We start from the raw sequence: 12,500 nt of genomic DNA, 5'->3' as shown, positions 1-12,500 counted from the left end.
GGTGAGTGACATGCAGAGAATGACCGCGGGCTGGAACCGAACCCGGGTCCGCTGCTGGCCGAGGCCCATGGGGGGGACGCCCTACCAACTGAGCTAAGGGCGCCCCCAATTCTATATTTTAAAGTTCCTCGTAGCTCCTTTAATTCTCTGGTTGTCTTACCCGCTGCATCTCCCAGGTCCCCCTCTCCCTCCTCAGCTTTCAGCAGCTCCGTTTTGTTGTTTTTGGTTTTGATGGTTGGCCGTCGCCGCGTACCTAGAATGAAAAAACGTATTGTACCTTTAATATCTTGACCTTGTGTGTGTGTGTGTGTGTGTGTGTGTGTGTGTGTGATCATGCAATAATGAACAACATACACATTTGCCCTTTTTCTTATTTACATTTTTTTTCTCTCTTTTCTTAGTTTGTATGTATTGTCTGGTGTTGTTTGTTTGTTTGATTATTGTTACAAAAAAAAAATAAATATAAAAAGAATTATACAAAAAAAATATATATATCTTGACCTTTCAAAATACTGTCTAACCCTTCCCACACTCTAGGCCATCCTACCACACCAAATATCTATTCATCAACGCATTGCAATATATTTTACCTTTATTCAATATCGATTCAGAGGAGTACAAATACATTTTGGGGTCCCTTAGTTCTAAACCAATACAAACATTATTATTGAACGCATATTAGAAGGTATTGTGATGAATTATTAGGTTTATTTCTTTGTTGTCTAAACATATTATTGAATCCATATCAAAGCAATTGGAGCAAAATGGAATCAAAATCATTATCAAAGTGAATCTTGAGTTGCTTACTGAAACAATACCCACCCACATACTTAACAGTCTAGTGTTTTGACTGTATTAAACCTGCAGTGTGTAGAATTTGGGGTTTTATTTCCTAGCAGATTTTGTAGAAAGTAATTATAATATCCATAAGTACATTTACTTTAGTGCATAATAGCTGAAAAAAATGTTTTGAATTATTATTTTTCCCTTAGAAAGGGTCTCATATATGTCCATATTTCTGCATATTTTGGACCAAGGCCTAGTGCCGCCATCTTGAAAGTGTCATAGTTGGAATGTCATCAGGTGCATTGTTTAAAATGTAGAATTGTTCTTGTCCTTGAAGGCCACTGTAGCTTCTGTTATTATTCGAAAGGGTTGGGGTTACCCAGGGAGTGTTGCATTCTAGAACGTTGTAGAACTTTCTTGATGATGTCATATTACACACTGCACCTTTAAGTGTGAATTATTTGTCTTTATCTCACTCACACTACACAGTATATATACACATATACACTATGCAGTAGGCTAAACATACACACAATCACAGACGAGAGAGAAGGAAGGGACTTACCATCAAAGTTGGCTGGATCATCGTCGGACAGTATCACCTCTTCTTCAACCAAAGACAGAAAGATGTTAGTGCTTGCACACAAACTGTGTATGTGCCTGTGTGTCTGTGCGTGTGTGTGTGTGTGTGTGTGTGTGTGTGTGTGTCAGTGTATGTATATCTGTGCGTGTGTGTGTGCCTGTATGTGAGTGAGTGAGTGTGTATGTGTGCGTGTGTGTGATTGTTTTTCTTTCAGTGTGTGTGTGTGTGCGTGTGTGTATGTATGTATATCTGTGCATGTGTGTGTGCGTGTGTGTTTTTATGTATATCTGTGCATGTGTGTGTGTGTGTGTGTGTGTGTGTGTGTGTGTGTGTGTGTGTGTGTGTGTGTGTGTGTGCTCTGACCTGCTTTACAGATCCACTCCAGGTATCCGTTGAGTTCTCTCTCAATCTGCTGCTGTCTCCGAAGCTTCAGGAACTCTGCACGGTTCTCCACTCGCTCTCTCTCTTTGGCAAATTCACTGTGGGGAAAAAAAATAGCTTTAAAGCTGCAGTGTGTAGAATTTGGGGTTTTATTTCCTAGCAGATTTTGTAGAAAGTAATAGTAATAGATGGTAGTAATAGCTGAAAAAAAAATTTTAATAATTTTTTTTCTCCCTTAGAAAGGGTCTCATATATGTCCATATTTCTGCATATCTTGGACCAAGGCCTAGTGACGCCATCTTGAAAGTGTCATAGTTGGAATGTCATCAGGTGCATTGTTTAAAATGTAGAATTGTTCTTGTCCTTGAAGGCCACTGTAGCTTCTGTTATTATTCAAAAGGGTTGGGGTTACCCAGGGAGCGCTGCATTCTAGAACTTTCTAGAACTTTCTTGATGATGTCATATTACACACTGCACCTTTAAAGACGATTTTTTTCTCATTCTTCGTTTATTATTTTATATTCGTAAATTCACTGTGGAAAGAACATTTTTTAATTTTAACTAAACATATATTTTTTGGGCATTTTTCTGTTTATCAGACAGTTTTGTAGAGACAGAGATGAAATGTGGCAGAGAAGAGAGGGGGGAATGACATGCAGAGAACGACCCGGGCTGGACTCTAACTTACTCCTTTTTTCTCTGCTCATGTTCCATCAAACAAAATATAATTTGTTCAAAGCACACAGGACTATAAAACATATTATATTAAAGCTATAGTGCGTAACTTATTCTTATATAAATGAATGTAAGTTTACACCAAACGAGTTGACACAAAGTTGATATTAAGCCTATTATCAGCTCCCTACAAAACTCTCTCTGTGTTTCTCACACACACACACTAACACTGGTGCAGGAGTTTCAGAAAAACCCCAAGAAGAGCCCAAGAAATATCACCGAAAGCTTAACCTGAAGCAGGTCACACGTACAGTGTTGTTGTAATAACTCTGAATTCCTCATGGGGGGCAGCAGAAGATACACACTGTAGCTTTGAGGGTAGCAAGGTAATAGGGGGTTGAGGGAGACGTACCCTGAGAGAACACCCAGCACCATTTAGCATATATATATATATAGGCATTATCTATGGCTGCGGTGGGGGGAGACAGAAGTTACACACTATATCTTTAAAGATAAGAAAGCGGTAGGTTGACGGAAACATACCCTGAGAGAAATGCTTACCTCATTTAGATGCGCAGACAGTGTCATTGTAAGAACTAAGAATTCCTCATGGGGGCGAAATAAGTTACGCACTAAATCTTTAGAGTTTTTTTCCAAACATAAATCCATATATAATTTACATATGTACAGTGGCTTAGCTGCCCCACTTTTAATAAATGCATTGGCTATGGCTCCTGGGGGGGAGGGGGGGGGGTGTGAAAGAAGTTACGCAATATAGCTTTAAATATAAGAAAGCAGTAGGTTGACGTACCCTGAAAGAACACTGAGCACAAGGTTGAGAATGGTATAAAATCCATGCGCGATCACCGACATTTTTACCTCATGCAGATGCGCAGAGAGTGTTGTTGTAATTACTCTAAACTTCCTCATGGGGGGCAGCAGAAGTTACACACTGTAGCTTTAAGGATAGACAGGTAATAGGGAGTTGAGGGAAACTTACCCTGAGAGAACTCCCAACACCAGGTTGAGCATGAAGAAAGATCCGATGATGATGAGCGGGATGTAGTACATCCAGTTCCAGGCACTGCCCTCCACATCGTTACTCTGGAAACACACAGACAGACAGGCAGACAGACAGACAGACAGACAGACAGACAGACAGACAGACACACATGCAGACAGACAAACAGACATACAGACAGACAGACAGACAGACAAACAGACAGACACACAGGAAATACACACACACACACAATCACACACAGACAGACGGACACAGGAAAAAAAAACACACACACACACACACGCACACACACACACACACACAGACACAGACACAGACACACACACACACACACACACACACACACACACACACACACACACACACACACACACACACACACACACACACACACACACAGACACGTGTGATTACTCAGTGTAATTAATATATCAAGATATGTAAGGAAATAAAAATAAAACAGGTTATAGCGATGGAGTGATACAATGATCTTGTCTATCTTGTGTATATACAGTATATATTGCATTCTCTACAGTAGTGCCGTGTGCAAACTCTTCTATATTGCACGGTGTCCAACGCAAGCTAGCTGGAGCACAGTTCCTTTCTCTATTAAACTTTCATTGGCCATCCTCCCATCCTCCATCCATCAAAACAGATGTTAAATATAGAGCGAGACGGACCAGAATAGAGAGAGAGAGAGAGGGAGGGATGGAGGGAGAGGGAGAGGGAAAGAGAGGGGGAGGGAGAGAGAGAGGGAGGGATGGAGGGGAGAGAGGGGGAGAGAGGGAGAGGGAGGAGAGAGGGAGAGAGAGAGGGAGGGAGAGAGGGAGGGGAGAGAGGGGGAGAGAGGGAGAGGGAGGGGAGAGGGAGAGTGAGGGAGGGAGAGAGGGGGAAAGAGAGGGAAAGAGAGGGGGAGGGGGGAGAGAGAGAGAATGAGAGATGGAGAGAGAGAGAGAGAATGAGAGAGGAAGACGGACCAGAATAGAGAGGGAGAGAGAGGGGGATGAAAAGACGGATAAAGGAAGTCAAACGGAGAATGATAAATGAGAGAGGGGGAATGGATAAATGGATTTTTGGACAAATAATTGCAGTTTGAAATGAAATCTCAAAGCACTTCATGCCTGGTTTAGCTGAATGAATCAAGCCTGTTATATATGGTGTGCTAAGAAAAATACATAGGCTACACTTGTGCTCCTAAGTTTACATACCCTGGGAGAATGTATGATTTCTTGGCCATTCTTCAGAGAATATGAATGATAACACAAAAGCCTTTCTCCCGCTCATGGTTAATGGTTGGGTGAAGCTATTTATTGGCAAACAATCTATCTATCTGTCTGTCTGTCTGTCTGTCTGTCTGTCTGTCTGTCTGTCTGTCTGTCTGTCTGTCTGTCTGTCTGTCTGTCTATCTATCTATCTATCTATCTATCTATCTATCTATCTATCTATCTATCTATCTATCTATCTATCTATCTATCTATCTATCTATCTATCTATCTATCTATCTATCTATCTATCTATCCATCCATCCATCCATCCATCCATCCATCCATCCATCCATCCATCCATCCATCTATAAATCTATCTATCTATCTATCTATCTATCTATCTATCTATCTATCTATCTATCTATCTATCTATCTATCTATCTATCTATCTATCTATCTATCTATCTATCTATCTATCTATCTATCTATCTATCTATCTATCTATCTATCTATCTATCTATCTATCTATCTATCTATCTATCTATCCATCCACTCACATAGTAGAGCATGTCTGTCCATCCCTCCATGGTGATGCATTGGAAGACGGTGAGCACAGCAAACAGGATGTTGTCAAACTGCGTGATGCCGTAGTTTGGGCCCAGCCAGCCGCTGCGACAGATTGTCCCGTTCGGGCACAACCGAGACGGAAGCTCTGTCCCGCACGGCAACTCATCCACTACCTCTCCTGGTGGGGGAGGAGAGAGGGGGGAGAGGGGGGAGAGAGAGGGGGGGAGAGAGAGAGAGAGGGGGGAGAGAGAGAGGGGAAGAGAGAGAGAGGGGGGAGAGAGAGGGAGGAGAGAGAGAGGGGGAGAGAGAGGGGAAGAGAGGGGGGAGAGGGGGAGGAGGGGAGAGAGAGAGAGGGGGGAGAGAGAGAGAAGGAGAGAGAGGGGGGGAGAGAGAGAGAGAGGGGGGAGAGAGGGAGAGAGAGAGAAATATATTAAAATAGAGAGAGAGAGAGAGAGAGAGAGAGAGAGAGAGAGAGAGAGAGAAAGGTCAGTTTCAGTTTCGATCACACTTAGATTCACAACATTACATACATAAGTAAAAAAAATAAAAAATAAAAAAAATGTGATTTACACATTGACATTTCTCATCAATAGACATGTCTCATTCTTTGCAGCTTTTTAACATGTTTCTGCAGTGCCTTGTCCAAATATATCCCCAGGCCGAGTTACATCTAAATGGGACAACGTGTTATGATGATGCATTTCCAGCTATGATACGTCAAAAGGTGTCCCGTGAAACAACAGACTTGCCTCTTGGACTTTGGGCTAGTAATCACTTAAAAACCTGCAGTGTGTAGAATTTTGGGTTTTATTTCCCAGCAGATTTTGTAGAAAGTAATTATAATATCCATAAGTACGTTTAATGTAGTGCATAATAGCTGAATTATTATTTTTAATTATTATTATTTTTCCTTAGAAAGGGTCTCATATATGTCCATATTTCTCCATACTTTGGACCAAGGCCTTGTCACCGCCATTTTGGAAGTGTCTATAGTTGGAATGTCATCAGGTGCATTGTTTAAAATTTAGAATTGTTCTTGTCCTTGAAGGCCACTGTAGCTTCTGTTATTATTCAAAAGGGGTGGGGTTACCGAGGGAGTGTTGCATTCTAGAACTTTGTAGAACTTTCTTGATGATGTCATATTACACACTGCACCTTTAAGGCATAACATAACAACAGGCTGATGTTTGAATATGGAGAAATAATCTGTAAAACCTCAACCTTAAGAGTTTTTTGAGGATAATAATGAAAATAAATTAAAAACCGTGTACTCCAGCTGCTGTCAATAGCACAGGTGGTGGTGAAACTTTCCCAAGGTAAGAGGTAGACTTAATTTTCACTAAAGGCATACATAACACTATGGAGAAATAAACTTGGAGGACCTTAACCTTAAGAACTTGCGACATTAATTTGTTCTTCGTAAATAAAACTGATTTGATTTGAATGGTTGTATTTCCTTACGTGTGACCTCGTCGACGCAGGTGGTGTGGAACTTTCCCATGTAGAACTCTAAGCCGATGATGGCGAACATGAGGATGGCTACGAACAGCAGCAGCCCGATCTGCAGCAGAGGAATCATGGCCTTCATGATGGACTTTAGCACCACCTGCAGGCCTGGAGGGCGGCAGAAGAAAGAATTAGGATGTGATCGAAAACCCCTACTAACGTCCTACTCATACTAACGTCCTACTCATACTAAAAGCCCTACTAACATCCTACTCATACTAACATTATTCTCATACTAAAAGCCTAACTAACGTCCTACTCATACTAAAAGCCCTACTAATGACCTACTCATACTAAAAGCCCTACTAACGTCCTACTCATACAAAAAGCCCTATCAATGTCCTACTCATACTAAAAGCCCTACTAACGTCCTACTCATACTAAAAGCCCTACTAACGTCCTACTCATACTATAAGCCCTACTAACATCCTACTCATAATAAAAGCCCTACTAACGTCCTACTAATACTAAAAGCTCTACTAACGTCCTACTAATACTAAAGGCCCTACAAACGTCCTACTCATACTAAAAGCCCTATTAACGTCCTACTCATACTAAAAGCCCTACTAACGTCCTACTCATACTAAAAGCCCTACATACGTCCTACTAATACTAAAGTCCTACTAACTTCCTACTCATACTAAAACACCTACTAATGTACTACTCACACTAAAAGCCCTACTAACGTCCTACTCATACTAAAGTCCTACTAACTTCCTACTCATACTAAAACACCTACTAACGTACTACTCACACTAAAAGCCCTACTAACGTCCTACTCATACTAATGCCCTACTCATACTAAAAGCCCTATCAATGTCCTACTCATACTAAAAGCCCTACTAACGTCCTACTCATACTAAAAGCCCTACTAACGTCCTACTCATACTAAAAGACCTACTAACGTCCTACTCATACTAAAGCCCTACTAACGTCCTACTCATACTAAAAGCCCTACTAACGTACTACTCACACTAAAAGACCTACTAACGTCCTACTCATACTAAAGCCCTACTAACGTCCTACTCATACTAAAGCCCTACTAACGTCCTACTCATACTAAAAGCCCTACTAGCTAGGGTTAGGGTTAATAAAGGGTTAATAAAGGTTAACTTAAATAAAATGTACGTCCTTTTGAAATCATTCAAAGTTGTTTATTCTATGGTTGCGTTCCAAATCGCATACTTTCTACTATATAGTATGGTAGAAAAAAGATTTAGGATGTCCCGATTCTTGTGGCCAGATTTAGGATGGTTAGAAGTACCCGGATGTCCTACTTCATGCGGCCAAGATTGTTAGTGTTGAAAACTGCATCCTATTTGGGCGATTCTGACCCACAATCCAGTGCGCACGTGAAGTGACGTCACATCGACGAAGCCTCCATATGAAAACAAACGGGGATGCGACGGATATAAAAGCAAGAAGCAAGATCAAGGTGCAATGTTATGATGAAATAAGAGAGTAAAAGTATGTCCCACTAGTATGCCTACTGCATCCTAACTAGATTCTTTTTATCGTCGGATGTAGTATGTAGAATAGAAAAAAGAAAGAGTATGCGATTCGGAACGCAGCCTATGTTTTTAGTTTCAAAAACACACAGCGCAGCACTTACTGGGAATCCCAGACACCAGTTTCAGCGGCCGCAGCACTCTGACGGCTCGCAGTGTCCGCAAGTCCAGCTGAGAACCCACCGAGGACAAAATACTGAAACAGACAGAGAGAGAAGGAGAGAAAAGACATTAGTTTAACGGGCTAGTTAAAGACCTACTTCACCGGTTGGAATATGAAGGTGTATTGAGCTCTGAGATCCTGTGTAGTATAAATGTGCAAACATTTTAGAAATCGGTTCATCCTAGCCTGAGAAAAGGCAGAAAGAGTGTGTTATGGTCTCACTGTCTAACCCTACATTTTACTAATGTGACATCACTTCAGTAAAAATGTTGGGTTAGGATTAACAGGACAGCTGGGCCAAGGGAAGACTGAGGGAAGAAAAACCTCATTCATTATATTATAATAGTGATTTTATAATGATAGAACGCCGGTCCCGTATGGGTGAAGTATTCCTTTAAGTTTCAGTTGACTTCGATCACAAATAGATTCACAATATCACATACAAAAGTAGAAAAGATAAAAAAAAAGATTAAAAAAAAAGTTTGATTGGAATTTGGTAGAAATGTTGTCAGTAGTTTATATAATAAAACCAAAATGTTCATTCTACTCAAACATGGGGGCGCCTTTAGCTCAGTTGGTAGGGCGTCCCCCTCCCGGGCCGGGCCCAGCAGCAGACCCGGGTTCGATTCCCACCCGCGGTCGTTCTCTGCATGTCACTCCCCTCTCTGCCCCGTTTCAACTCTGTCTCTCTGCACTATCAAATAAAGCATAAAAATGCCCCAAAAAAATATCTTTAAAAAATTCTACTCAATCATGTGCCTATAAATAGTAAAACCAGAGACACTGAACATTTGGAGTGGTCTCTTAGTATTTCCAGAGCTGAATATATTATAATAAGGTTAAAGATGACATTTACATGAGGAATGATTGAGTCAATAATTTAGTGTCTCCGCTGCTGTCTCATTCCCCATCTCTGACATGGCTTCAAAGACACACCTTCCCTTCTGACGTGTGTGTGTGTGTGTGTGTGTGTGTGTGTGTGTGTGTGTGTGTGTGTGTGTGTGTGTGTGTGTGTGTGTGTGTGTGTGTGTGTGTGTGTGTGTGTGTGTGTGTGTGTGTGTGTGTCAGCCGGAGACAGGTTGGAAATTTCCATGGTCTGTCTGATACGGGGGGCGGACTGCAGGGTCTGTCCAAGGGGAGGGGAGGAGTGTGTGTGTGTGTGTGTGTGTGTGTGTGTGTGTGTGTGTATGTGTGTGTGTAGGTGTGTATGCGTGTGTGTGTATGTGTGGGCGTGTGTGGGCGTATAGAGGGGATGCTCTGAGGAGGAGCACAGTTCACCTTAAGAGAGACGCCATTAAAAGAACAATTACTGTAACTGTAGATTTTCCAGTATATCAACAATTTTCGCTTTTACCCTCAAAGACCTACTTCACCGGTGGGAATATGAAGGTGTATTGAACTCTGAGATCCTATGTAGTATAAATGTGCAAACATTTTAGAAATCGGTTCATCCTAGCCTGAGAAAAAGGCAGAAAGAGTGTTTTATGGTCTCACTGTCTAACTCTAACCCATCACATTTATCAGCATAGTATGCGTCTAAACTTATTACATACCAGAGTGATTATTGGCAACTTCCTGTGCTACTGAAAAATGAAAGAAAATCGATCCCAGAGTAAAAAAAGATCTATTTTAATGCACAGCCTAGGCTCTGTAAACAAAACTAAATAAAATGGTGGAGAGAGCAGGACGAAATGCAACCCATAGCAACACTATGTAACACTACCAGGCAGTTAGACTGCTTAACTCCGATGGACTTTAGCTGGCATTCTTGCACTTTCTGCACCACTTTCTATGCACTTTTATATTATATTTAACATTTTAATTTTTTTTTAAATGACTGTTTTTATAGCATAACATATAAGGGATGTTTTTAAATGACTATTACCTATTATTTATTCAGGTTACAGTAATTTGCACAACGAACGACAGAGTGATGATAACCCTTTTTAATTTCACTGTATGTAAAATGTTATTTTTGCAATCATGTGACAAATAAAACTTTGAACTTGAAGCTGAAGGAAATGGTTAGAAGCCAAGGGAATGAACAAGAAACCAATTCAAGTGGCCTGGAAAAATCGCCAGAGTGGCACAAAAAGTGACTTTATTAATTTAGCAAAATCTTTTAAAATTTGGCATCTCTTCCTTGTTCTACACACACACACACACACACACACGCACACGCACACACGCACACACCCACACACACACACACACACGCACACCCCTCTATTAGTCTCCAGGTTGGATTGCTAATTCCAGTAAGAGGTCATTTATTAACAGACACTGTAGCAGCCGCCAGCCAACTGCCCGTCATTCACTCAATAGCTTTTTAACTAAAGGACACTTTGCAAACCTCACACACACACACACACACACACACACACACACACACACACACACACACACACACACACACACACACACACACACACACACACAAACACACACACACACACACACACACACACACGGTCCCTGTGTCAATAGGTTTTTAACTAAAGGACAAGCGTTGCAAACCTGAAAAACACAAAAACAGCGGACCTCAGCAGAAAGAGCCTGAACAGCCTCAGGTCCAGTAAAGATCCAACTGTACACACACACACACACACACACACACACACAGGCGCAAACACACACACACACACACACACACACGCACAACCAGGCGCACACACACGCGCACACACACACACACACACACACACACACACAACCAGGCGCACACACACACACACACACACACACACACACACAACCAGGCGCACACACACACACACACACGCACACACACACACACACACACACACACACACACACACACACACACACACACACACACACACACACACACACACACACACACACACACACACACACACAGGAGAACAGTTTACCACCGACCCTGGTTGTATGGCAAACACAATTCTATGCTGTAATACACTTCAGATGTGAACTGACTGCTGTTACTTTCCCATTGGGACCATAAGAGTTTGAGCTACATTTGAGATTTTATTGAGTTTGATTTATACAGCAGAAATTGGTCTGTTTTGTTATCTTTAACCAGACACACACACACACACACACACACACACACACACACACACACACACACACACACACACACACACACACACACACACACACACACAGATTTTTTTAAATACATTTTTAGCTTCCCCCTACCAGCTTCTTGTTTCCTTCTCTCATATTTTTAATTTTAATGTTTCCCTTTATTTATCCTCGAAAGATCAATTGAGGGGTGATGACCCTCATTCACAATGATGTCGAGTACAATTACAATACACACACACACGCACACACACACACGCACACACACACACACACACACACACACAAATACACACACACACACACACACACAATGCAGATGACAAAGAGACAAACAACTATTACAACATTCAGATCAAATGAGAGAACCAAAATAACTACAGATGGGACTGATTCAAAATAATATACACAACTCTCATTTTCTAGGTCAAATTTAGAGCGGCAATATTTATCCGTGCGAGACAACGTCGGCGGCAACCAGTTCCCTTCTGCCAGACAACCCAAACCCAAAAAATCCTCCAGGATGCAGTCACCCCTGGCAACAGCTGAAACCTGCCTGCAGTTCACAGGGCGGCCAGGAGAGGGAGAATGGACTGAGAAGCATCCGGTTGAGATTGGGATAGAGAAAAAAGACTGTCAAGAGACTGAGACTATAGGCCTATACTTGTAATAGTGGCCTTAAAGGTGCAGTGTGTAGAATTGTGGGTTTTATTTCCTAGCAGATTTTGTAGAAAATAATTAAAATATCCATAAGTATGTTTAATTTAGTGCATAATAGCTGAATTTTTTATTTTTTTTTATTATTATTTTTTCCCTTAGAAAGGGTCTCATATATGTCCATATTTCTGCATATTTTAAGCCAAGGCCTTGTCACCGTCATTTTGAAAGTGTCATAGTTGGAATGTCATCAGGTGCATTGTTTAAAATTTAGAATTGTTCTTGTCCTTGAAGGCCACTGTAGCTTCTGTTATTATTCGAAAGGGTTGGGGTTACCCAGGGAGCGTTGCATTCTAGAACTTTCTAGAACTTTCTT

At 41.4% G+C, this 12,500-nt stretch overlaps 1 protein-coding gene across 1 annotated transcript in view; it reads right to left on the bottom strand.

The window, feature by feature from the left end:
* The window catches only part of cacna1ab (calcium channel, voltage-dependent, P/Q type, alpha 1A subunit, b), a gene marked incomplete at both ends in the record, with an annotated part of 236,991 nt that overhangs the window by 102,037 nt on the left and 122,454 nt on the right, over nucleotides 1-12,500 (bottom strand). Inside the window, 7 exons of the mRNA XM_080029679.1 lie at nucleotides 161-253; nucleotides 1,352-1,393; nucleotides 1,733-1,848; nucleotides 3,426-3,529; nucleotides 5,212-5,399; nucleotides 6,683-6,835; nucleotides 8,340-8,431. Of these exons, the coding sequence (XP_079885805.1) occupies nucleotides 161-253; nucleotides 1,352-1,393; nucleotides 1,733-1,848; nucleotides 3,426-3,529; nucleotides 5,212-5,399; nucleotides 6,683-6,835; nucleotides 8,340-8,431 (788 nt within the window). The remainder of the gene's footprint in view (nucleotides 1-160; nucleotides 254-1,351; nucleotides 1,394-1,732; nucleotides 1,849-3,425; nucleotides 3,530-5,211; nucleotides 5,400-6,682; nucleotides 6,836-8,339; nucleotides 8,432-12,500) is intronic.

This window comes from Ammodytes marinus, assembly GCF_949987685.1.
Source record: "Ammodytes marinus genome assembly, chromosome: 6".
In the NCBI taxonomy this organism is placed as follows: domain Eukaryota; kingdom Metazoa; phylum Chordata; class Actinopteri; order Uranoscopiformes; family Ammodytidae; genus Ammodytes; species Ammodytes marinus.
This window is presented reverse-complemented; position numbering and strand designations above follow the sequence as displayed.